Genomic DNA, 25050 nt, shown 5'->3' with positions numbered 1-25050 from the left:
CCACCGCCCCCGGCCCTCACTCACCCGCCTCCCTGCGCTCGCGCACCCGAACCTGCCGGCAGCGACACCTGACAGCGGCCCAATCAAAGCACGACTTCTCTTCGGCGCCACCAATCAGCGGAGGGCGCGCACCGGCAGCAGAGTCAGGCTGCGTTGGCCGGCGCTTCTGCGCGGAGGATGGTGGCCTCTAGTGGTTCTGAGGAGGAAGTGCAACCTGTTGTTCTTTTTCTGATTTCTAACTGCGTCGCCACAGTCCAGATGTTTGGTCTAGACAGAGAAATTTCCAGTGAGACGAAGTGGGGGGAAGCGAGATGTAGAGGAAGAGGCAGAGTCTGTGCCATTGCACCTCCATGAGGACAAAACCAAGTCTTCTGTTCGTTTTGTAAAATAAAACGGGATATGATAGACGTAGAGATCCAATAAATGTATGTTGCAAATGTTAATGGACTAGAGGAGTGAAAGGGAGGCTAGAGACAAAAACAGAGAGAAACAAATCAGAAAGTTAAGGGAAGGAAAAGAGACTTACTTATGGAGGAGACAAGACGATGGATGGACTTGGAAGGCTGAACAAGTGGATTCCTATCTCCACACTCTGCTTGCCCTCTTGCCTTTAATAGCTGTGCAGCCTTGGACAAGTCATTGAACTTCCCTCAGCCCCTCTTTTCTCACCTGTGAGAGAGTGGGACTAGAAAACCCTAACCCATAGGGTACTGATTATATGAAAGCATTTTGTGTATGTTTGTATTGTTATTATCTTTGCATCCTCACTCAGGTTTCCCTGGTCAAGACTATTCCAAGTTCTGTTACCCAACGCAAGTTTGTGTGCCCAAAGCACAGTGAGGCCAAACAAACAGAAAGGCCAGAGTTTGGAGCAGAGAAAGGTTTATTGCAGGGTCGAGCAAGGAGAACAGGTGGCTCGTTCTCAAAAACCCCATTAACTCCCTGATGGTTTGGGGGGGAAAGTTTTTATAGGCAAAATTTGGGGTGAGGGCTGCAAGTATGTGACTTTCTTCTGATTGGTTAGTGGTGAGGTAACAGGGCAGTGCTCCAGAACTCTGTTATTCAGCCTGAAGTTACCATCTTCCATGTGGGAGGTGGGGTTAGTTCCTGCAGAAGAACTCAAGGATATTGTTATGAATATTCCTCTGGGAGGAACCAAGATCCTGCTTTAATTGCTGCACTATAGTTTTTTGATTGTCCCTCTGTGTTTCTGTATCCCTTCCCTTCCCTGATTAGCAACTGTTTGAATCTGCCCTTGAAACTCTGGAAAGGTCAAGGAGGCTGAATGAAGCCTATTTCTTACAAACAAGAAACAGGGGACACAGAAGGGATTTGTACCTGGGAGGGAACCACAGCGTCCTGCTCCATTTTGTCCCTAGTGTAAGCAGATAGGTTAGGGGGTCACTGGAGAAAGAGAACCAGGAATGGCTTTCTTGATATAAGAGAACCCATTTTGGCCTAAGCCATTTTGTGATATAAGCATGGCCACAATGCTTGCCTTTGAACAGGTCTCAGTAATTAATGATCTTAAGGGAGGGAATGCAGAAACAAGGGAGGAGCAGTCAAGAAACAACAGTGCAGTCTTGGGGCAGGGCCCTGATTTCTTAAAGGATATACATAATAATTCATCTTTGAGCTCCATAGGGTCCTGCTCGGTTTCACCCCTTCATGAATATGCATGTATCCTTAGCTGAAAACTTCCCAGATTTTGCTGTTCGGGGAGACGCTGCTTTGGGAGAGATCCCTGGTGTTCTCCTTACTTGTGGCAAGTAATAATAAATCCTTCCTTCTCCTGATCTTTGGCTTGGTTGGGTTTATTGGCTTGACACCCACCAAAAGGTGAACCCAGTTTTCAGGTAACACAACTGCAGAACTCCATCTATTCTCTGATTATTACTGTCTTACCAGGAGAAGAAGGAACTGATGGACCTGGAAGAGAGGTAATTGGCTACTAAGGCTACCCACAAATGAGGAAGAAAGGAAAAGGAGCACTAGGGAAGCCTGAGACGAATGAATGAAATGAGAGTAAAGGGATGGAGTGGGGTCTCATCAGTGAGGCCAGTGGACAACTTGAAGGGAATTCCTTTTTCTCAGATCCTCTCCCTTAAGATTAACAAGTGTCTTGCTGTCTTGTGGGTACACCAAGGTAATGATACTGAGCAGGGCCCTGTGGGGCTCCTGGGCACAAAGACTTTCTGTGTCCCCCATGTCTTTGATTACAGGAAATAGCCTTCATTCAGCCTCCATGACCTTTCCCTACTTCCAATAGGCAGGTTCAAGCAGTTGTTAATCAGGGAAGTGAGAGGATGCAAGACAAGAGAGAAACAGTCAAGAGAAACAGTTAGTGCAGCCTTGGGGTAAGGTCCTGGTTCCCCATCAACGGACACACACAAAGATATCTTTGAGCTGTCTTGCAGATACTGAAACCCCTCCAGGTGGGTATGCTGCCCACAGACCCCAGACCAGCTGGAACCTGAAGGTTGATGTTGCTGACTCCTACTTACCTCACCACCAACCCATCAGAAGAATGCAAGCCCAGTCACTGCCTTGATCCTTATCACCTACCCCCCCACCATGAGCCCTGACTAGAAGACCACTCCCTATTCCACAGGGAGGGGGGCACAGTTCTTGAGGTGCTAGCCTGCTGTGTTCCCTCCAAGAATAAAGCTACTATTTCTTTCTCCTCCAAAACTCTGTCTCTGTATCTCGTTTCGGCATCCGTGTACAGAGGGCCAATATTTTGTCATCAATACCTGAAAGAATGGGCTAATGCCACCATGCCTACCCCATCTTAACTGATCCTCCATACTGAAGCCCACATCTCTATTTCAGCTCCAAGCATTCATTCTCCTTCTGCCAGGACAAAGGTCAAGTCATACCCAAGTCACACTTGGAGATATGGGAACAAAGCCCTCTCAAATATGAATATGCACCTTGTGAGGAGGGAGGAGGAGAAGGGACCAGGTGGAAGGCAGAGATTCCTTGGTGACCCCATGCCCTTGGACACCCCTCCTTACAGTCTGGATTAAACAGCATTAGGGAGCCAAGAGAGGAAACACGTGTGATGGTTGGGGACCTGTGCCTGCCTGTTTCCGTCCTACACCTCGTCATCTCGCCACACCCTTCACGTCACCTTACACTCCCCTTCAGCTCAGGAACTGGGAGCTACAGAGAGCGGGGAGAAGGGAGAGAAGAAGAAAGCATAATAATTCCTTGCCCAACTCCAGCCCCACGCCCAGCACAAACAACAGGTAGGCAAGCCTGCCGAGAATACTCAGAGGGAGTCCTGTGAGCAGCAAACTGGTCAGAGCCTGGAAAAGACTCTGAGAAGTAAAAGATCAAAGGTGAAGTAGGAGATGGGGAGGAGGGCAGAGGAGGGGGAAAAGTGGGGGATCATGAGAAGTGGAGGAAGGACAGAGCAGGGCTTCAGACTTGGGGGCAGGGTGGGGGCGGGCAACACAGCACAGATGGGGTAAGAGTTCCTGTTTCCCTGATTTCTCTCCGGAATCCTTCCACAACCTTATAAGGAGAGCACAGGTGTGACAGGGAGGAGCTTTGGTCCTCTTCCTGGTTCTAAGGAAAAGGTGACCTTGAGGCAGCTGGTGTCTTTCTCAGCGTCTGCTTGTGTGCTTTCTCTTTGTCTTCCTCTGGTATCTGTGTTTATTCCACGGTTCCCCGAGGCCGCCTCCCCTGGGAAGATGGAGAGGTTGCTGAGGCAGGCCGAAAAAACGAGAAGAGGTTGGGTAGTGTCACGCTTTCACACCCACAGGGCGACGAAACGGGTTTCCTATTAAACCGGGAGGCTTAGGGGAAGGGTGTTCGGGTCTCTCCTGTCCCCTTGGGTGCTGTCCTCTACTTGGTGCTGAAATCTGGGCGACCTCATCTCAGGTGGGCCCGTTCCCCGGCCTAAGGCTGCGAATCTCCAGTCCTCCTAATCTACCTGGTGGGTGGTGCCTGTCCTCTGCCCCCGCACACCTAGGGCCGTGGCAGGCGGGAAGGCGGGGCCTGCATGAGCCCCACCCCTGGAGACTGCAGCTCTGCTTCCCTCTCCTGCGCCCGACCGCCGCTAGCTCATTGCGCCTCTTCTGCAGCCTGGTCGGCACCGGCTTCCACTCCCGCTCCAGCCTCCCTCCATTTCGGCTCCAGCCTCGCACCCACCTCCGGCTCTCAGTCAGCCTGTTTGCATCCTCCCTCCCGGTTCCTGCCCTGAGCCAGCTCTTACTCCGGGATTCCGTAACCAGACCCTCAAGCCATGGCTGGTCCCTTCTCTCGTCTCCTGTCTGCCCGCCCGGGGCTCAGACTCCTGGCTTTGGCTGGAGCTGGGTCTCTAGCCGCTGGGTTTCTTCTCCGCTCGGAACCTGTTCGAGCCGCCGGCGAACGACGGAGGCTGTATCCCCCGAGGTATCAGTGTCTCAGGCGCCCGGGTGAGGGTGGGGGTGGGGGACGGGTAGTTGCTGACGGGGATGGAGATGGGGACCTGGGCAATAGAGAAGGGTTATAGTCACGAAGGCTCTGGAGTACAGGCGCTGGACAGTCTGAAAACCTCAGTGGGGGTGGGGATGGAGGCCAAAACCGTAAGGTGAAAGCATTCCTGAGGACTTGGAGCCCGCAGTTCCCACCCCCAAGGCCAGCTCTGGCCCTGTGAGTTCTGGTTGCACCTACCCTGCCCAAATTCCTAATTGAGAGACCAGGAACTATCCTTTCCGCTCTCCTCCATCTCCTTTTCCTGCTGTTCTCTCCCGTTTCCTGAATTCCCCTCCTTAGTCTTTCCCCTCCCCCCATCCCTAATGTTGTGTCCATGGGAGGAAAGAACTGAGCAGATCTGGGAGAATTGAGCCTCCAGCCAGAGGAAGCTAGAACTCTTGGGAAAGAATAGATCCTGAAAGTCCCTGATGAGATTACCAAGGTTTAGCCTCCCTCTAACCTCCCCTCCTCCCAAGGAACAAAGCCAGACATGCTCCCAGCTGAGTGCACTGGGTCTAGGCCCCCTGTGCCCTCCCTCCATGGTTACTGGTACCCCCTCCCTAGTGCTGAGTACCCAGACCTCCGAAAGCACAACAACTGCATGGCCAGTCACCTGACCCCAGCAGTCTATGCCCGGCTCTGCGACAAGACCACACCCACTGGTTGGACGCTAGATCAATGTATCCAGACTGGCGTGGACAACCCTGGCCACCCCTTCATCAAGACTGTGGGCATGGTAGCTGGTGATGAGGAGACCTATGAGGTAGGGGGCCCCCAGAGTTCCCCTGGTGACCCAATTTATCTCCCCAGTAATCCCAGCTCCTTTCCCCTAAAGACCTCACTTACCCTTAAGACTGGACCATCCATACTCATGTTTTCTCACCCAGTGAAATCAATCCACAACTAAACCTTGGGAAGGGATTCCCTCTCCTTAACCACCCTCTTCCTCTGAACTGCCCCTCAGGTATTTGCTGAGCTGTTTGACCCTGTGATCCAAGAACGACACAATGGATATAACCCCCAGACGATGAAACATACCACTGACCTGGATGCCAGCAAGGTAGGTCGAATATTCCACTTCTGACTTGCATTGCCTTATATACAACATTCTGTTTCTCCAGTCCCTTCAACCATAATTATACCCTGACTCATAGTCATTATACTGCTGAGCTTTCAGTCTGTGTGGGGAAAGAATTGTATGTTCAGGAGCAGCCTCTGTAGAGAGGAGAGGGCGGATGAGAATGGCTACCCCCCAAGGTGGGCAGGTTTGGGGGAGGGTTTACAATGCCCTTTCAGTTGGAGTGCTTGCCCAATGGGCTTCCTCCAGTGCAGGCAATGAGGACCCCTCTAGTCCTTAAGGTCTCTCCTTCCCAAAGGCCCTGAGCTCCCATCCACTGTGTTTCTGTGACTTACATTAATTTCTCTGATTCCCCAGATCCGTTCTGGCTACTTTGATGAGAGGTATGTATTGTCCACAAGAGTCAGAACTGGCCGAAGTATCCGGGGTCTCAGCCTGCCTCCAGCCTGCACCCGGGCAGAGCGACGAGAGGTGGAGCGTGTTGTGGTGGAGGCACTGAGTGGCCTGAAGGGTGACCTGGCTGGACGCTACTATCGGCTCAGTGAGATGACAGAGGCTGAGCAGCAGCAGCTAATTGATGTGAGGGGCTTTGAGAGCGAACTGGGCAGGAGGGGCAGATGGAAAGAATAGTCAGGGGAGGCTGGGCCAGATGAGGTAGATGGGCTCTGAGAAGCCCAGGGGCTACTGTGAGGATTCTTAACCCAAGTCCCTTTACTCTCCCCAGGACCACTTCCTGTTTGATAAACCTGTGTCCCCATTATTGACCGCAGCAGGAATGGCTCGAGACTGGCCAGATGCTCGTGGAATCTGGTATGAGGCTTAGCTTACCCCCTGCCCCTATAAGTGCCCTTTTTTTTCTATCTCCCCCAATTCTTGCCCTGCCTCTTAATACCTGTCCCTCCCTCTCTCCTGCCTTCAGGCACAACAATGAGAAGAGCTTCTTGATCTGGGTGAATGAGGAGGATCATACACGGGTCATCTCCATGGAGAAGGGTGGCAACATGAAGAAAGTGTTTGAAAGATTCTGCCGAGGCCTCAAAGAGGTCGGAGAAGAGTGTATAAGGGAACTAGGTGGGAGGACTTGAGGAAAAAACAAATTTAAATGGGTAGATTGGGGCTTCCCTGGTGGCGCAGTGGTTGAGAGTCCGCCTGCCGATACAGGGGACACGGGTTCGTGCCCTGGTCCAGGAAGATCCCACATCCCGCGGAGCGGCTGGGCCCGTGAGCCATGGCCACTGAGCCTGCGCGTCCGGAGCCTGCGCTCCGCAATGGGAGAGGCCACAACAGTGAGAGGCCTATGTACTACAAAAAAAAAAAAAGAAAAAGAAAAATGGTAGACTGACCATATAATTTATCAACCAACCCAGGATACTTTCGATGGTGAAAAGGATCACCACCTATCACTCTAGGACAAGAGGTATAAATCAGAACTGTCCAGGGAAAGCCAGGATACGTGGTCACCCTAAGAATAGGAAGAGAGAATGTCAGGAATCTAAGGAAGTAAATAAAGCAGTTGCCAAATAATGCAAAGAAGGAGTAAATGAGATGGTGGCTCAGTGCCTGGGGGGTGTGGTGTGGGATGGTGGGATGTGCAGATAAGGAAAAGGTTTAAGCCTGGATGGATGTAAGGAGTGAGAGATTGGTATGCTCATGATTCTAATGTAACCACCCAGTTGGGAGCCAAGGTAGGCCTTAACTCTGGATTCTGTCATTCTTGCTAAAGTAGCATGTCTAGATTTTAAGCTGAGAGTAGGAGGGAAACCAGGGAAGGTGGAGGATGGAATGGCCCAAGTTCCAAAGTGCGTTGCTCTGCGTGAGGAGTTGAACTGAATCCTCAGTCCTATATGGATTAGGTCTCCATATTCAATTCCAGATTACAAATCCCCATAAACCCAATCCTTATTGTATTTTCTCATGTATACAGTTCTATTTTGAACTTGTAAAGGGAGAGAGCTCCTCTTCCGTTTAGATCTTGCCTGGGAAGTTTCTGTTATTTTTAGCAAGTAATAGGTAACATATTAAATTATATGCCTTAGTATTCTCATCTGTAAAATTGGGAGAGTAAGACTTCCTACATTTTAAGTTGTGGGGTTTAAGTGAGATAATGCATGTAAAGTGCATGGACCGTAATAAGTGTTCCCTAAGTGTTAACTGCTGTTACTATTCTAGATGGAAGAATTTCCCCTTGTTCATCATATACAATATCCCCCTATGCCATGGTTCTTTCTGAACTAGGAACAGCGTCCCCTTACTCAGGTTAGGTAGTGGTCTTCATGTCCATCAACTCCGGCAGATCTCCAGTCTCTTCAACTCGTAACAGTCATCTTCATGATTAGGATGCTTACGTGAAACAAAAACATGCTTCCCACACTCCTTCCCCACCCTCCACAACTATGAATCCGGCTCTTCTGCTCCATTTTCACCTTCCTCTTGCTTTCTCACATGTGCTCTTTCCACAGTTAACAGGCTCCCTTGCCTCTTCCTGTTGCAAAGCCTACAACCTCATTTTCTGGCTGAAAGAACCTTCCAAGCTCTAGGCTCATTAGCAAAGTAAAGATGTCAATGCATGCAGAACTCATTGAATAATCGATCTTTTCTCAGTTCAGTTTACCACCTCTGTTCATCTCCCTAGATCATCCTTAATGCATCATTCCCTCAGGTTTCTCTTCTTCCACACAGGATATTTTTGCACAATCTCATCATTATGGGCTTGCAACATCAAAATTATCTTTTATGCATGATAATGAGCCATTTCCACCAAAAAAAAAAAAAAATTCAGTGTCATTCTTTCACATCCCAAGTCTTTGTTTCTAGACATAGTTCTAGAGTTCCTGTGGGTCTAGCTAAGGGAAGGCTAGCATATCCCTGACTTTTCACTAACAGAGCCTTTCTGCACTCAGGTGGAGCGGCTGATCCAGGAGCGTGGCTGGGAGTTCATGTGGAATGAGCGTTTGGGATACATCTTGACCTGTCCGTCTAACCTAGGCACTGGACTTCGGGCAGGAGTGCACGTCAAACTGCCCCTGCTAAGCAAAGTAAAGGAGTTGTGGAGTTAGAGGGTTGTGAAGGAGGAAGGTGGCTGTGTATGGGTGGGAGGGATTGGGCATTTTGGAAAGGAGCAGACATAGTGTAGCTAAAGAGTCAAGGGGAAGAGCTCTGAGTGGGTTCAGGGCTCTTTCAGGTCGAACCAATCTCTGCCTGTGTTGACCCTGCCCCCCAATCTCTATCTCCCCTCTAGGATAGCCGCTTCCCAAAGATCCTAGAGAACCTAAGACTCCAAAAACGTGGAACTGGAGGAGTGGACACAGCTGCCACAGGCAACATCATTGACATCTCTAATTTGGACCGACTGGGCAAGTCAGAGGTGAGATTCTTAGGGATTCGGGATAGGTCTGTGGGGGTTGGGATGTGACAGGGAGTGAGCCTCAGGAATGTAATAGAATCTGAAATGAAATTCAGGTTGAGTGGGGAGGAAATTGGAAACGAGTTCCCAGAGCAGTCAAATCAGTGCGGAAGAGAGTCAGATTGTGGGAAGCAGAGATCAAGGGTTAGTGTCCTTCAGGTGGAGCTGGTGCAGCTGGTCATCGATGGAGTAAACTATTTGATTGACTGTGAACGGCGTCTGGAGAGAGGCCAGGATATCCGCGTCCCTCCGCCTCTCCCCAACAAGCATTAACTCCCATCCCCAGCAGATGACTCAAGACTCCCAGGACCTCTGCCATTCTAACAGTGGCCCATTCTCCTTACTCTGGATCCTCCCTTTCCCCCCTCACTCCCTCTGTCCTAGTAAAGACTACTGGCTACACTCCAGTTGTGTTATTTCTAATGGTGGGATGAGGAGGAACTAGCCTGCAGAAAGAAAAAAAGGCAGTGGGATTATTTGTGATGGAAAGAGACTCCAGATATGGCATGCCAGGAACACTGATTCTCAGGTGGGTGGAAAGCATTAGCATTTTACCCATATTCCTCATCAGCTTCCTGAGGGTAATTAGATTGCACTTCCATTTGCACTTTATTCATTATTACTTAAAATGTCTTTCCCAACAATCTCTCTCTTTAACTGCAGAGACAGGCTCATAGCAGGTTGCCAAGAAAGTAGATGGTCAATGCCAGGGCCCAGGAGGGTTGTGACCAGTCCTGGAGGCCCCAGGCTGTGCTTCGACCTATAATGAGACAGAGAATGGAAAGAATATCACAGCTCTGCTCCACAGGAGCCATTGATACTTGGAAACTATCTGCCTGTAGATCCCTTCACTCCAGGACCTCCCTGAAGGGTTCTGTGAGCCAACCAGTACCAAGTTAGGGTTCAGATTCTGGGTCAGGGGTTGGTGGGTCAAGCTGTGCAGTTGGGAACTCACCCTGCTGTTCTGGGGTCTCCTTCCCCTCATACTGGGCCCATGCAACTGCTCGTCGCTGCTCAGGACTCAGAAAGGCCATTTGCTCAGGAGTGACAGCCACAGCCTGAACACTGGTGAGACTAGATAGCTGGGTGGGGCTGAACACCACCTAGGGGTGGAAGCAAGAATCAGGACATCCACTGTAGCCCTTGTTGGGCCCTGGCTCTCTTGTGGTCACCCCAGACCCCACTCCATCAATACTTACAGCAAATTTCGGAGGAGGGATGACAGAAATGGCCAGAGGGGTAAGGCCCTGGATCTGTCCTCCCAGCAGTGCTGAAAGAGCCAGGTCTGGGATTCCAGCTGTTGAAGCAAGTGGGATGGGCATGCAAATGTTATCTTATACTGGCCTTCTCCAGATAATCCCAAGGTATCCTACCATAGACCTTCCCCAACACATCTCCAACCTCTTACCTAAATGCCTTCTCAGACTCCCACCTTAAGAACTCCAGAGCAGTCCTCCAACCAGTCCATCCATGGTATGGAAACCAACCCCTGACAACCAGCAGCAGCAGTGGCCCAGTCTCCCTACCTGCTATTGTACCAATTTCGGTGAAGATCTCAGGCCCCCAGTTACTGACTGGGCCAAAGCCACCAGGCAGCACAAGGAGCTGGGCCAGAACCTCCAGTTGCTCCTCAGAACACGGGAGATGCAGGTTGCCCAGGAAGAGAGCTGCTTGGCTGTGGAAGAGTGGGAAGGAAGGGAGAAGGATTCAGCCATGGTGATAAGGGTCCATGGTCATGAGTTGATGGTAGAAATGGCTTCAGGTGAGATCCCTTCCTCCATGGGACCACTCCTGCATGATCCTTCCCTCCCCAGTGAGCCCACATTTCCCTCAGCACCACCACCCACACCCTCCTCCACAGGTGACCTAAACTCCCAACTGCTGATATACTGCAGCTCCTCTGGCCGAAGTCCACAGAGCGTGTAACCCAGTGCAGTCAGGTGGAGGAAGTCCAGGTGGCTCACGTGCCGACCACTCTGCTTCAGGAAACTGGAGACCACAACCCGGAGCTGAGGTGGGGGTGGAGGCCACAGGATAAGGAGAGAAGTCATGGGGAAGTCATGGATGGGCAACTGCTTAGGGAAGGGACAAGTGCTACTGGATTTTTTATTATTAAGACCTGAAGATCTGGGCTTCCCTGGTGGCGCAGTGGTTAAGAATCTGCCTGCCAATGCAGGGGACACGGGTTTGAGCCCTGGACCAGGAAGATCCAACATGCCGCGGAGCAACTAAGCCCGTGTGCCACAACCACTGAGCCTGTGCTTTAAAGCCCACGTGCCACAACTACTGAGCCCTCGAGCCAAAACTACTGAAGCCCGCGTGCTCCGCAGCAAGAGAAGCCACCGCAATGAGAAGCCCATGCAATGCAACCAAGAGTAGCTCCCGCTTGCCGCAGCCAGAGAAAGCCCACGCACAGCAATGAAGACCCAACGCAGCCAAAAATAAATAAATAAAATAAATAAATTTATTTAAAAATAAAAAGACCTGAAGATCCAATGGCCATGGGAAAGGTTGAGGATCCAAAAAAGAGAAGGATGGAAAAAAAGAAGGCCAAAGGGAAAGGAGGCAGAAGGAAGTATTATGTGTCCAGGGCCTCAGAGTGAATAAATCAGAGTTCCTAAGGCTACTAGTATGGGGTATTAGGAAAAGATAGAAAGAATGGCCAGGCAGGATCACAGGAAAGAAATTCCTTGGGCTTTAGATGCCCTAGAGGCCTGTATCTGTGGGATGGGTGTTTGGAAGGTGGTAGAGAGGAGAGAAGATGTTACCTGGATGGAGCTCCAGCCATCTATCTGCCCCAGGGTGCTCAGCACACCCCAGTCAACCAGCCTCAGCTCCTGTAGTTCCCTCTCTCCTAGACCTATTAAGAGCCGACCCAGCTGCAGGATCTGCTCAGGACGGAATCCCCCAGGGGGACCCCACAACTAGAGAAAGAGAGGAAGAGTGTGAATGGAAAAAGCACTGGATTAAGAGTCAGAATGCTGGGTCTTAGTTTTGCCTATGACCTTAGCTGTGTAACTCTGGACAAATCACTTGCCTTCTCTGGGTCTTTAGTTTCTTCAACTGTAAAATGAGAGGACTGGATTAAGGTTCCTCTGACTCAGGTGTTATTAAAAGACTCTAGAGTCTCAGTAGTGAAGAATAGCAGACTCTAGTCCATGAGTTCTAAACTCTTACGTGCACCAGACTTGGGGTTTGGGGGTGGGCGGTGACTGTTAAGATGCAGATGCCCAGACCCCATCCTCAGAGATTCTTCTTCAGTGAGTCTAGCATGAGATCCTCGAATAAGCATTTAAAAAACCTGCTCCCTAGATGACTTTGATACACACTAAAGTTTGGTAACCACTTCTCTAGTCCCTCTACCCATTTCACTAGCTTCCTTCCCTCAGTATTCATCCCCTCTGACTTCCTACTCAGGATCCAAACCCTCTAATTCTTTTATCTCCTATGTCCCCACCCCTCACCCAGCTATCCATTCCCTTGTGTTCCATATCACACCCAACCGGCTTCCTTATGTTATTCCACCTCCAACCCCAACTGGACTCTCCCATCACTAACTTGTTTTGCTTTGCCCATCGCTGCCCGTAGTTCCTCAGGCCCAAGTCCTGGGTCTCCTGCAAACAGTGCTAGGCAGTCTTCAAAGTCTAAAAGCTCCATCTCTGCGATCTGGGTTGCAGACCAGGCTGATGGGAATGTTCCCCGTACGTCTGCACAATTTGGCACAGGTTCTACAGGGGGAAGGCAGGGCCAGGGTGTCAGTGTAGTACTAAAGTATGCCCAGAGAGATAGCTATAGATGGAATGACCCCCCCACCAACCTTTGAAGGACAGGGCAATATGGGCAGCATGGCTCAAGGGATTACTACAGTGTGAGATTTATAGGACTCGATATTAGAACAAGTGACTGGAGAGGATAAGTCCCTCATTGTATAGATGGAAGACCGACGGGGTTGCTCAAGGACTGAATGGCAGATCTAGATTGGAACCCAGGTCCCTAGCCCCATAGTGTCACCTTCCTCCATCCTAAGCGTCTTCCCAGGAGAGAGCTCCACGCTTAATCAAGCCTAGAGCTGAGTTAGCTGTTAACAGGGACAAGCGAGCAGGGAAAGGGGAGTCCTGGGCTAAAAATATAATGAGTTATAAATTCCCAGAGCTATAGAACCCTAGAACTAGAAGAGACCTTGAAGATCATCCCTCACACCTCTGTGCTTTATACGTTAGAAAACCCCAGCCTAGAGAGAAGTTATACAAATCTGCTTAAAGGGCACAAGTCTGACTGCATTGTTGGAAACTCTTTCCTGTACACCATGCTACATGTATGGGCATGTGGGGAGTTTCACCTGGGAGATCCTCCGCGGTGGGCCGCACAAACCCAGCTACCAGGGCCGCTTTCTTGGCAGTGAGCTGTGGCCCTGCACACAGCTGTCCAGCTCTGCTCTGCTCCCAGCTCTGCTGCTTTTCTAGGAGCCGCTCCAGGGTCTCTGGGCCCAAGGCCTCCTGGGTGAGAAGGTAGAAGGAGGGTGGGCAGAGCCGGGCAGGTCAGGGCCAGCTGCTACAGCTGTAATTCCAAAGTCCTGTCTCTTTTTAGCAGTCCCCGCCCCCCTGCTAAATTTGGGCTTCACACCCTTTGCCCTCAACTTCCTTGGTCTTAGCTCCCTGGAACCAGCTCCCCAGTCCCCTCTCTACTCTTACTCCCTCCCTTGTTCCTTCACCTCACCCTGGGTATCAAGGAAATAGCCTCGGGAGACAGAGTGAATACTAGGCGTCCTGCTTGCTCGACTTCATCCTGGCTCCATAACTCTGGTTTCCTGAGGGACAGAAAGAAGATCAGGGATTGGGATGCTGAGTGAACTGTGAGGAGAAGGAAGAGGAAAGACATGCTGGGACTGGGGACTCAGGGCTCCAAGGACCTCAAGCATATTGAATGGGCTGCCACTGATAAGGGTGGTTGAGAGGGTGGGTGAAGAATGAGTTAGAATCTGAAGTTCCCGGAGGTCCGTACCCAAGAACAGGCTCCTGCAACAGCAGCCATCCCAGCTCTGTGGCAAATGGCTCTCCTAGGCAGATGCCCTGCAGCTGACTGAGATGGGCCAGCAGGATCTGTAGGGGGATCCGTCGTGTGCTCTCTATCCCCAGGAATCCAACCAAGGGACCCAATGTCTCCAGCACTTCCCTTGACACTGTTGTCTCCTTTGGAGCCTGGAGAGGGGCATCAGGCCTTGGGACAATGCACTGCTGTCTCAAAGGACCAGTCTCTTTGATAAAGACACCAAGACCTTTGACCTTGCCTCCCTCCAGCTCCCAACCCAAGACCCTATGAAGTTCATTGTCATTGTGCACTTTTCTAAACAATGAGCCCAAATAGGAGCAGGCAGGAAGACTGGGAGGTGGAATCCAAGGAATTCTTATACTCCAAGGGATATATGGACAAGAAACATGAAGCAGACTATCAAGGAATGGAACACAGAGGTAGATCTAGGGGCTAAGGCCTTGTAGACAAAAACCTGTTTGGCAGCAAAAGTTCAGGTCTGGGCCTAGAAGACAGAGAGCATTGTCTGAGTGGTAAGAATGGCCCAGGCTACAGTTCTGAGTCTGATGGTGTGGACTCTTACCAAGTTTTCTAGTGCCCTTTCTGCCAGGGCTGCCCGGTGGAGTGGGGTCAGTTCCAGCAGCTGCTCTGGAGTGCCTCGTACCAGCTCCACCACCAACATAATGGATTCACTGGACAGTCTGTCCATCAACCGGATCCTATAGCAGTTTGACAGTGGGGGGACTCAGAATTGAGCCAAGTTGAGAAGGGACCACAGAATGCCACATTGCCCAGACAAGAGGCAACACTAGACCAAACCCTGTGGCCCTGGAAAGGAAGCCCCAGATCCAGTTCCCACCACAGTGCTTGCAGGGAGAGAACAAAGGGAGTGACATATTTCCAGTCTTCTTGAGAAGTAACAAACAATCCTACCTCATCTAATGGAATCAAAAACCCCAAATATTAAGTATCACTAAGTCCCCTCCCCCATTTTATTAAACACTGAGGTTCAAAGAGATCAAATGGTGGGGTCTTAATCTCAGTTCCTGTTTTCCACAGTACGACCCTTCCTCTACTTATTGTGAGAAGGTCCCCTCTCGTTCGTATAGCACTATACAATTGACAAAGTTCTTTTAGGCGTTATCTCATTTGATTCTATGGCAAAACCTGGGGGTAAGAGAGGTATTTTCTCATCTCTCTTTCACAAATGAGGAACGCAGGTCTTCCAACTCATGGTCCAGGATCTTTCACCTCATCCAGGTCTTTGGGATTCTAAATTATCTCCAAGAACCAATATATTTAAATAGATTTGAAAGGCATTTTTTAAAAAGCCATTTTGCCAAAAAAATCAGAAGTGACACCATGTACTCTATCTAGGGTTGCCAAGTCTGGAACTGGAACAAGTAGTACAAAAGCCAAAATCTGTGGGAAGGTCTATAAAAATGTAAGGATGGAGTCACCTCCCAGAAAGACCAACACCAGCTTTTTCCTACTCTGACTTACAGTTCAGTTGGCAATGGGGTGAGCATGGGGGCAAAATGGGAAAAGAAGCCTGTGAGTGAGATACTCATAAACTCCTAGAGTATCTAGTTTAGGAGCCACCTTAGGTTCATCTAGTCTTCTCTCTCCTCATGCATACTTGAATTTGCTCTACAACATTCCTGCTATGGGGCCATCCAGACTAGGCTTGAATAGCTCCAGTGGCCAGGAACTCACTACCACAATTTTCCTCATATTGTGTAAAAATCTGATTTACATTCGCTGGTACTAGTCATGCCCAGTGGGGCCATTCAGAAACATGCCAATCTATTTTCTATTTGATAGCCCCTGGGGTATTTGAAGGTATTTATCACATGCTTCATACATTTTATCTTTACCTACTCCTCTGAACATATTAAGAACACAGTTCCCTAAGCAGACTACAGTCCTGTGGGGCAGAATTGAATCATTACCTTCCTCATTTTTTATTTTTATTTTTGGCCATGCCATGTGGCTTATGGGATCTCAGTTCCATGACCAGGGATTGAACCCGGGCCATGGCAGTGAAAGCGCGGAATCCTAACCACTAGGCCACCAGGGAACTTCTACCTCCCTCATTTTAAATATTCTACCTCTATTAATGTGGCCTAGGTTATAATAAGATTGCTTGGGGACTTCCCTGGTGGTCCAGTGGCTAAGACTCCATGCACCCAATACAGGGGGCCCAGGTTCAATCCCCGGTCAGGGAACTAGATCCCACATGCTGCAACTAAGAGTTTGCATGCCACAACTAAAGATCCCGCATGCTGCAACTAAAGATCCCCACACGCAGCAAATGAAGATCCCATGTGTTGCAACTAGGACCCAACGCAGCCGAATAAATATTAAATATATATATATATATTGCTTGGCAGCTCACATCACAATGTTGCCACGCTCAGGTGTCCCATGCTGGGGCCTTGTTTGGGGAGCCAGTCAATACCTAGAGCAACTTTGTTTTTCGTTTTTAAAAAAATATTTACTTATTTAGGCTGCACCAGGTCTTAGATGCAGCACGTGGGATCTTCGTTGCGGCATGTGTGATCTTTAGTTGTGGCATGCGGTATCTTTGTTGCTGCATGCGGACTCAGTTGCGGTATGCGGACTTCTTAGTTGCAGCATGCGAACTCTTACTTGCGGCATGCATGCGGGATCTAGTTCCCCTACCAGGGATCGAACCTGGGACCCCTGCATTGGGAGCATGCAGTCTTACCCACTGGACCACCAGGAAAGTTCCCCTAGCACAACTTTGAAAAGAATCCTTTGATTTAGGCCGTAACTGATGTCAGGGAACCACCAGACAGAAAAACACCACCTCTAAGGTATTTCCTAAGGGCACATCTTCTACCCTAGGTTGAGCCTTCTGAGAATCCAGTATCTCCAATTGTAGCCTTACGGTAAGTCCAGGAGTAGCTTGGTGTCCAGCCCACTCAGTTCTGGCCCCAGGGTTGCCAGTTCTGGCTCTGGCATTGTCATCCTTCTCTGTAGCTCTGCCCAGATACAGGTCCTCTGTAGGACAGGGTAGGGAAGCAGGTTTAGGACAGAGCTGAGCATAGAGGCTGGGTTCTATACCCAGCGTCCCCGCCTCCCTGCTCCCACTAATGCGCAAGCACCCCTCTCACCAGGCTCCCTCGAACCCCAGTGGACAGTTGATAGATCATGTGTACCACTTCAAGGAAGTCTGCCATCGAGTTGATCTGCTGCAGAAACTCACAGGACATGCCCCCTGCCAGAGTACCCAGAGCCCTGTAGATGTGTGAGTGGGTAGATGCTCATTCAACACGTGCCACAGCCTGTCTGCTCCTTGATATCAACATTCTCAACACAAGTACAGATGTTCATTTACGGTAATTTACAGTTTGAGAAATATCTTTCCATAGATATTCTCACTGGCTTCCCACAACATAATCACTGTTTATCAGAGAAGAAAATAAAGATTTACAGAGGTCAAGTGACATTCCCAGCATCATTCTACTAGAAATGTGGTAAAGTGAGACTAGAGCCATGTCTTCAGAAGCCCATGGTTCTTTTACTGTGGGTGGAAGTAAGGTGATACTTAACTCCTGTTTATTCCTGCTTGGTCAGTGGCTCTGAAGGATTAATTAGCAAATGTCTACCAGAAGCTTACACTGGGCCCGACACTGTATTAAGTACCTTTTATGCCTTATCTCATTTAATCTTCACAACCTATAGGAAGGTACCATTTTATTTATTTATTTTTAAAATTTTTATTGGAGTATAGTTGACTTACAATGCTGTGGTAGTAAGAAGGTACCATTTTAATTCTTATTCTACAGAAGGAAAAATTGAAGCTTAGAGAGGCTAAATGACTTGCCCAAGATCACAAACAGGTGATGGGGCTAGGACCTGAACCCAATCAGGATAGATACTGTGCTATGGAAGGGCAGGAGGGTCAGGGGAGGAGGAGCCAGAAGAAGACCCCCAGGCTGAGGCTATGCATCATTGATCCTCATACCCCCACTCCTCCACATATCACATGGTGCCTGGCACATGGTAAGCACTCAAAAAATGTTAGTTGAATTAAACTCACAGCTCAACACAAGTTACTCACTGCAGATCCCTGAGGGTCAGGTTGGTGGCCACCTGCATCTTCTTCCAGAGAAACTGTGCCTACAGGAGAAAGAAAGAGGAGCCACTTCCCAGCAGAGATATTGCCCAAGGACCTATGATGCCTTGGACCCACTGCTGCCTCTCCACCCTGTGGGTCCCACCAGCCTCCTACTCTCCCAAATGCCCACTGCTGAGACAGAGAGAGAGAGAGACAGAAAATAGGCAATAGGGAGGAGGGAAAAAGAAAGAGCAAAGCAGGTCACATCATAAGGGATGCTAGGGATAATGTGCCGTATGTCTGAGGGATGGGTGAGGGAGGTGGAAAATAGTGAGAGAAGGGAGTTCTGGGGTAGTGGGAAGAATTACCTGCTGCTCAGACCAGGGCAGCTCCCGGTAATGCCTTCGGTTAGCCAGAAGAGCAGCAGAGTCCAGCTGTAGCAGCTTTAGTGGGAGCAGAGGCAGCAGGCAGTCTGGCCAGGTGGTGGGGATAGGCTGCCGGTGGGGTGGGTGTAGCAGTGTAGTGATAGGTGAAAGGGTCTGGACTCAGGCCTCAAAGAAGTAGGGGAACCATGGGGGCAGGAAGGGACCAAAACTAGGAGAAGGGTGGAATGGCATGTGCCACTCTAACAGGGCACACCCAAGAGCCTTCACATAAAAGACGGTTGTGGTCAAGTGTCACTGTTGATTAGGCACCTGATGGACTAAACTCCCTCAGTTTCTCAGAGCCTTGGTCCCTTTATCTGAAAACAGGATGACTGGCCTGGAAGATTTCTCAGACCCTTGTGGCTGTGACATTCTAGGATGTCATGCTGTCCTGCAACTGGCTCTGGGGAGAGCTACGAATGTCTTGGTGGGCGCAGAGCTAGCTTGGACTCTCGGGGCCACTGCAGGGAGAGAATGTGGGGCAGCACCAGCCATATGAAACAGCCCTGGGATGTGGAGAGGAGCTCAGTCAGGAGAAACCACACGTACCTGACCAGGGATACACACAGCTGCACTGGCACCTGTTGCACCCATGTTTTTAACTCCATCTTTCACCTGCACGAGAATTAGATGCGTGTATATGTGTGTGTGTGTGTGTGTGTGTGTGTGTGTGTGTGTGTGTGTAAAAGTGATGAGGTTTGAGGGGCCTTCCCTGGGCACAGGGAAGATGCCCTCCTCCCAACCAGAGCCCTCATCCCTGATTGGCCATCCTCCCTGCTGCTCTCATACCCGAAAGGTCTGCAGCAGTGCTGCGGTCTGGCAGGCTGAGAGGCGTGACAGTTCAGGGGCCAGGCAGGAACAGGCCCCAACCAGAACTCGCCTAGGGATGGCCTGGAATGTCTGGGAGCTGAGGCCTGGAAGCAGAGGGTGCAAGGAGCAGAGTTCCTCCAGGGACAGCTGGGGAGCAAGAGAGACAAGAGGCCTGAAGAAGCTGGGCCAGGTGGTAGGGAAGAGGACAATCACAGTACAGAAAGGCGGCAGGTATGAGGGGAGCTGAGAGGGAGCCAGGGAAAGGGGGGTGGACAGAGAGCTCTGGGGGATGTTGAGAAGTTGCTGCTACTCACGTCACGCCTAGGGAGGAGCCGTCCAAGCAGTAGGACAGCCTAAGGGAGGATGGGACAGGAAACAACAGCTCTCAGGTCCTGGCAGCCAGGTCCCAAGCAGGTCCCTAGGGCCCTCCCTCCAAACCTTCCAGCTCCCTCTCTACCACACCAGTGACCAGCCTGGCTCTGGGCTCTTCTTCATCTGAGGAAGGGGGTTGAGGGAGTCCTCCTTGGGACAGAGGAAAAGGAGGCTTCAGGGGGCCCAATGGTATCCTTGAATGTAATTCTCTTGACTGAGGTTCCGTGGGTGGCAGATGGAAGCCAGGGAGTGAGATAGGCCCACCTGGGCAGGTGTGACACTGGTTCCTTGCAGTGCAGGAAGCATGGCTCTAAGCTGGGGCTCTGACAGCTCCTGCAGGAAGCGGAGGCCCAGCTGAGGGAAGAGAGGGGTCCAAACTCGAAGCTCCTGGGGGCTCAGCACAGTTCCTCCAGATGAGCGCAACACCCCCAGAAGTTCATATGCTACCTGTAACCAAAGAAGGTCTGGGACTTGAGAGAAAAGACAGGTGAACCTTAAGCCTCCTCTCTAATCCCACATCTGGATTTCCCAGGGCCTGGATAATGGCTTGGAACCAGGGATGGGAGAGGAGCAGATTGGGTTCAAGACATCAAAGGACAGACCAGATGGAGCAGGGTCCCGAAGGGGTGGTAACAGATAAGAATGGCCATGGAGTAAGGAAGTAAGGAATGAAGGTAGCCAAGGTGGGGCAAGGGCTGGCACCAACTGTGCTCAAGCTTGGTTGAGATGACTGGGCACATCCTCCACACAGACCACCCCCCACGGGAAGCCTGGAGTCTTGTAGGCCTGTGCCGAGGGGCTCACCCGTCCTTGTGGGCTGAGGGTCCCGTTGGCCGCACATTCCAGCAGCCCCCGTTCTACCGGCCCCATTGGATCGTTCAAGGGTACCAGGCTCTGCAGCTCCTCAGGGCTCAGGAAACAGGCGAGGGGCCCCAGCCTGAAGAGGGCACGAAGCTGGCCTTCACTGAGGCTGGTACTAAGGCGGGGACCATGTGGGTACATGGAGCAAGCACTCCGACCGCTAAACTAGGAAATATGGATGCCAGATACAGGCCTCTCTCCTGGAGCCCTACACCGCCAGGGGCCACTGCCTACTCTCTTGCCCCTTCCTTTCTAGGACCCCAACCCATCATGGCAGCTGTACCTGCCTCTCCCCAGCTCTGGCCGTGATCACCGGTCCCACAACCACTCACCTGCGCACCTGCTCCTCTCCATCCTGGACACTCTGGTTCACCAGGCTGCGTAGCACATGCCGGGCGTGTCCTGGCCCAAGACCTGCCGCTGGCCAGATATCCTCCAGGGCCTGGATCTGAGATGGGGAAGGTCAGCTTGTGTTGGGGTCACTGTGGGACTAGGAGACATGCCACTGACTCCCATCCCACCTATCAGAAAACAGCCTAGTCAAATAAAGGATCGTCCACATACCTGATGAGGGCTGAGTTGCAGAAAGTTCTCCAGAGGCAGATGGGGGAGCAGGGGCAGTGCTGCCCATAGCAGCTCCTGGGGCCAGGCGGGTACTTCCCCAAACAGCTCAGGGGCCAGCAGTCGCCGTGCCAGAGCCTCCTTCTGTTCAGGCCTCATTTCAGGGCTGTAATTCCGGATGGCAGCCAGGCTAGGGAGAGTAATGGGTCTTAGCCCTTGGCCCTGTTCCCTGGCTCTGCGCAGACCTGCTGTCATGGACAGGAAGGAGACTCCCCAGTTTTAATCGAAGGGGCTGCTCTAGGTGGGGGGGATTGGCCTGACCCTGACAGGGTCAGGAGGAGTGGTACAAGGTCCTTACACACTGTCATTGGCCAACAGGGATGGTGGGAAGCGCATCAGGTCGGAGACAGCCAAGAAGGGGATGAGTGGTGAGAGATCGATGAAGAGCTGGGAGGTGAGGCGCGGGTACCGCTGGAGCAGCAAGGCTGTCAAACGACCCAGGGCCTGCTCCTCAGATGGTGGCACCTGTGGGGGCACAGGAATGAATGCCGGCTCTGGGGATGCCCACTCTTCTGGCCATCTCCCCTGCTAAGTTCCTCCTTCTGCTAGAGCGAGCCCATTGCCTACCTGGTTCCAGGTGCTCTTGATTCCTAGATTTCCCCCGCCACCCTCGTTCCCTTCTCCCTCCGTGCCCACCTGCATCTGGGCCCAGGAACGGTGCATGAGCGTCAGGAAGCCCTGAGCAGCCTCGCTCTCCGCTGAAAGCACCAGCTGCTGGAGATTTTCTGGCGGCATGTGCAGGTATGCCTGGGAGTAGGAGGTCATGGTGGTTATGGCCTCACTGGGCAGGGACCTCAGGCCACCCGCATACTGCCCCCCCAACCCCCGCATCTGTTACCTGCACTAGAATCTGGAGGGCCCAAACACTCTTCTCCCTCTGGAGCAGATCCCACAGCACAGGCTGGAGGGGAGACAGACAAGATGCCAAGAGAGCTGTCTCCTCTGTCCCTCCTGCGGCTTCCCCAGGCACTCCAACTCCACTTGCTAGAATGCTTGTCCTTCATCCGAAGCTAGTATGTGTGTCTGCTCAGATGTTACACTCCTTTAGGTCAGGGACCATGTCTGCTATAGCCTTTCCCATGCCAGGGCCATAGTTGGCTCAGTAAATACTTGTAGATATGAACCAAATTATTACATTTCACTGGTCCCAGGACTCGAGAAAGTGGGCCCTAACATGGAGTAAGGAATCTTTATATTCCCTACAGAACCTAGCAAAGTGCCTTACAAGTAAGCAGAACTCAATGAATGAACTAAGGTATTCACATATTCCAGCCCCTTCACTCTACAGAGAAGAAACTGAAGCCCAGGAAAACCAAATTAAATTACTCACCTAAAACCACACTTGTGGCATAGTTGAACCTGAAACCCAACTCTTCTGATTTGCAATCACCCTGAATTTTTCTCATTTCTGCCTTATCTTCCTATATTTTGCCAGTTTCCAATTCTCACTCTCTAGGGACAGAATTAGAGCCCTCTAACTTGATCCCTTTCCTTTCCAGAGCAGAAAGGGGGAAAATCAAAAAGTCAGGAAGAATAATGAGATAACATTTATTATATATTGTTTTTATATCATATACTAGTGCTAAGGCCACAGCATGTGTTATCTGATGTAATCCTTACAGCCACCCTAAAAAGAGTGGCACCATTATTCTCCCCATTCGTTTGCAGATGACAAAAATATTGCTCAGAGAGGTTAAAAACTTGTCCAGGGTTGATCACAGAACTAAGATGTAAACCCAAGCCTGTATGACTCCAGAGCTGTGGGCTTAACCGCTGCACTACACTCCTGCCTCTCAGTAATATAGTAGAGAATTCCCATGGAGGCCCTTCCCTCTGTTCCAGGAGCTTTCACCTTGGCAGATCACTCACGCTGAAGCAGGCCAGCAGCTCCATCTTGCTTACACCAGAGCTGGAGCTGGCAGTGGGGTCAAAGTCCAGGGGGGTCGGCTGCTCCTCCTGTTCCAGGTACTCCCCGACTGTCCGCAGCACACTGCGCCGGCCCTCGGGGCGGAAGGCATCCCAGAAGGAGCAGTTGTCTGGGAGACTGGAGAGCATCAGGGCCTGACCCAGCATCCCCTGGGCCTCCTTCCCTCCGGCCCCTGGACCCAGGAGGAAGGTCAGCAGGCGCAGGAGATAGTGTAGGCGTGTGGGGTGCGCAGGGGCCGGCACAGAGGACTGACAGCGTGGCAGCTGGGACAGCATGCCAAGCAGGAAGGGGCCTGGGGCCAGGCAAAGTGGGGATGGTCCCAGTGGGGGCTGAGAGGGCAGAAGAGGGCCCAGTAACCCCTCCAAGAAGCAAGTATCATTGCCCCCACGACTTATCCTGCACTGGCCTGCTAGCCAAGGCCAGGAGGGCACCAGGGCCTCGTACATGGTGTCATTGGCACAGACCATCATCAGGAAGCTGCCCCCATCTGGGCAGCGTTCCCCACACGGTCCAATGTGGCAGGGTGGGGAGGCCGTGACATCTGGGGTGGGGCCCTGGCACACATGCTGAACCCAAGCCTGGTTGCTGGGGGGCACAGCCTGCAGACTCGCCTCCCTACACAGCCGCTCAGCCCACAGAGTCTCGTTCTCCAAGAAGCAGCCCCAGAAGATCTCTGGGGTGACGGGGACAGGGGGCAGGCCTTCAGGGCAGCTGGTAGGGGGTGGGAGCAAGCCCGCACAGAGCCGCTTTACCAAGCGGCGGTTGGGAAACGACAGGGTGGAAAAGGGGAGGTCGCTACAGATTGCCTCCAGGAACTCTTCGGGAAACTGGTCGTGGCAGGCCTGGAGCCAGCCTTGGGCACCTGGTGCCCATGAGACTGCATACCACACAGCTGTCTGACAGATGGCAGCAGTGCTGGGAGGGGGCTGCGGGGAGACAGGCTTAATGTGCTGGCAGATCACGTAGAGGGTGAAGTTGGAAATGCTGTAGGGCGGTGCTGGGCCTGCGGAGTTCTCGCAGAGGGCCTCCACAGAGATGGCCCGCCGCTGGCGAGGGCTGATGTGGGCTGAGGGCTGGGAAGTCCTGGGCAGAGGCACAGCTGTGCTCAGGCATTGGAGGAGCGCGGGGGGTGGAGGTGGCGATCCAGACAGAAAGCCCAATGCCCGCACATCCCAGGAGAGATTGTGCCGGATGCCCCTGGATGCAGAGGGAGGAGCAGGTGAGCATCTGATCAGTTTACATGTCCTCAGGTTGAGACTTCTGGCCCCGGCCCAGAGCCCTGCAGGGAGGGTGGCAAGCACAGGCTTTTCCAAAAGTGAGGTCACTGGGAGTACTGGTGTTACTGGTTTAAATGTTGGAATGGGGGGAAAGGGGAGAGAGATCTGTCCCGCCAAGGCACAAAAATCACCTAGGAGCAGTTAGAGTCCCTTCTGTCCACCTGGCCCCCTTCTTTCTCCTTTCTGCATACGCTTTTAGGCAGCTTAAACACAACCCTTGGTTGGCCACAGATCAGGAAATCTGCCCAGCAACTGAATATGTCCGCCTGTGCTCTGGCACTGTTGTACTGAAACAGTAAGGAGTGGAGGAAGCAATCCCGTCCTTTCTTTCCATACCCCATCTTTATTAGTTAACATTTATCAAGCACCATGTGCAAGGCACAGTTCTAAGTGGTTTACACATACAGTATCAACTCATTTAATCCCTTGCAAAAACTCTGAGGTAGTTAATATTATCCATATTTCCCAAGTGGGGAAACTGAGGCATAGAATGAGGCTATAACCTGCCCAAGGTCACATGGCTAGGAAGAGGTAGAGCTGGGACACCAACCTCGATAGTCACACTCAAAAACCTGTAAACTACACCCCTCCCATCAGTTTCCTCTTCCACTCTGGAGGCTGATGACGTCCCACACCCAATCCCTCAGAACTCCTCTCCTGTTACTTACCACAAGAGCAGCTGCTGAAGATTGCCTAG

The 25050-nt window shown here is 51.4% G+C and overlaps 3 protein-coding genes across 13 annotated transcripts in view; 1 reads left to right on the top strand and 2 right to left on the bottom strand.

The window, feature by feature from the left end:
- Positions 1–57, bottom strand: part of PPIP5K1 (diphosphoinositol pentakisphosphate kinase 1) — a 46332-nt gene extending 46275 nt beyond the window's left edge. For all 8 annotated transcript variants that reach the window (XM_024732446.1, XM_024732448.1, XM_024732449.1 and 5 more), the window contains exon 1: positions 25–57. The gene's annotated coding sequence lies outside the window, so the exon portion shown is untranslated. The remainder of the gene's footprint in view (positions 1–24) is intronic.
- Positions 58–3134: 3077 nt separating this feature from the next.
- LOC112391187 (creatine kinase U-type, mitochondrial) lies at positions 3135–9350 on the top strand. 2 transcript variants are annotated; one of them, XM_024732456.1, is made up of 10 exons: positions 3135–3251; positions 4092–4401; positions 5029–5227; positions 5429–5524; positions 5900–6121; positions 6267–6352; positions 6462–6585; positions 8443–8577; positions 8781–8906; positions 9105–9350. In XM_024732456.1, the coding sequence occupies exons 2-10, from the start codon at positions 4253–4255 to the stop codon at positions 9216–9218; spliced, it is 1251 nt and encodes a 416-aa protein (XP_024588224.1). In that variant the 5' UTR covers positions 3135–3251; positions 4092–4252; the 3' UTR covers positions 9219–9350. The 2 variants fall into 2 exon arrangements, with proteins under 2 accessions (XP_024588224.1, XP_024588225.1); XM_024732457.1 differs by having other exon boundaries at positions 3235–3344.
- Positions 9351–9546: 196 nt separating this feature from the next.
- STRC (stereocilin) overlaps positions 9547–25050 on the bottom strand; it is a 17047-nt gene continuing 1543 nt past the window's right edge. Inside the window, exons 3-29 of one of the 3 annotated variants that reach the window (XM_024732579.1) lie at positions 25022–25046; positions 23019–24273; positions 21988–22050; positions 21786–21896; positions 21448–21614; positions 21093–21279; positions 20861–20976; positions 20472–20604; positions 19932–20114; positions 19610–19648; positions 19275–19442; positions 19035–19100; positions 18429–18554; positions 18064–18122; positions 17114–17237; positions 16888–17000; positions 14557–14692; positions 13947–14143; positions 13662–13752; positions 13285–13441; positions 12504–12673; positions 11714–11869; positions 10812–10954; positions 10472–10620; positions 10145–10242; positions 9901–10048; positions 9547–9705 (exon numbers count right to left, since the gene is read on the bottom strand). In XM_024732579.1, coding sequence (XP_024588347.1) covers positions 9617–9705; positions 9901–10048; positions 10145–10242; positions 10472–10620; positions 10812–10954; positions 11714–11869; positions 12504–12673; positions 13285–13441; positions 13662–13752; positions 13947–14143; positions 14557–14692; positions 16888–17000; positions 17114–17237; positions 18064–18122; positions 18429–18554; positions 19035–19100; positions 19275–19442; positions 19610–19648; positions 19932–20114; positions 20472–20604; positions 20861–20976; positions 21093–21279; positions 21448–21614; positions 21786–21896; positions 21988–22050; positions 23019–24273; positions 25022–25046 — 4469 coding nt within the window. In that variant the 3' untranslated portion in view covers positions 9547–9616. The remainder of the gene's footprint in view (positions 9706–9900; positions 10049–10144; positions 10243–10471; positions 10621–10811; positions 10955–11713; positions 11870–12503; positions 12674–13284; positions 13442–13661; positions 13753–13946; positions 14144–14556; positions 14693–16887; positions 17001–17113; positions 17238–18063; positions 18123–18428; positions 18555–19034; positions 19101–19274; positions 19443–19609; positions 19649–19931; positions 20115–20471; positions 20605–20860; positions 20977–21092; positions 21280–21447; positions 21615–21785; positions 21897–21987; positions 22051–23018; positions 24274–25021; positions 25047–25050) is intronic. The other 2 variants (XM_024732580.1, XM_024732581.1) reach the window with 2 other exon arrangements.

Source organism: Neophocaena asiaeorientalis, unplaced genomic scaffold (genome assembly GCF_003031525.2).
Source record: "Neophocaena asiaeorientalis asiaeorientalis breed wild unplaced genomic scaffold, Neophocaena_asiaeorientalis_V1.1 scaffold119, whole genome shotgun sequence".
Taxonomy (NCBI): Eukaryota; Metazoa; Chordata; class Mammalia; order Artiodactyla; family Phocoenidae; genus Neophocaena; species Neophocaena asiaeorientalis.
This window is presented reverse-complemented; position numbering and strand designations above follow the sequence as displayed.

What these genes read in the sequence shown, in the direction of transcription:
- LOC112391187 (XM_024732456.1), top strand. Translation starts at nt 4,253, where the DNA reads ATGGCTGGTCCCTTCTCTCGTCTCCTGTCTGCCCGCCCGGGGCTCAGA. An exon ending in CGGAGGCTGTATCCCCCGAG is followed by an intron (nt 4,402 to 5,028) that starts GTATCAGTGTCT and finishes CCCCCTCCCTAG; the next exon opens with TGCTGAGTACCCAGACCTCC. An exon ending in CTGACCTGGATGCCAGCAAG is followed by an intron (nt 5,525 to 5,899) that starts GTAGGTCGAATA and finishes CTGATTCCCCAG; the next exon opens with ATCCGTTCTGGCTACTTTGA.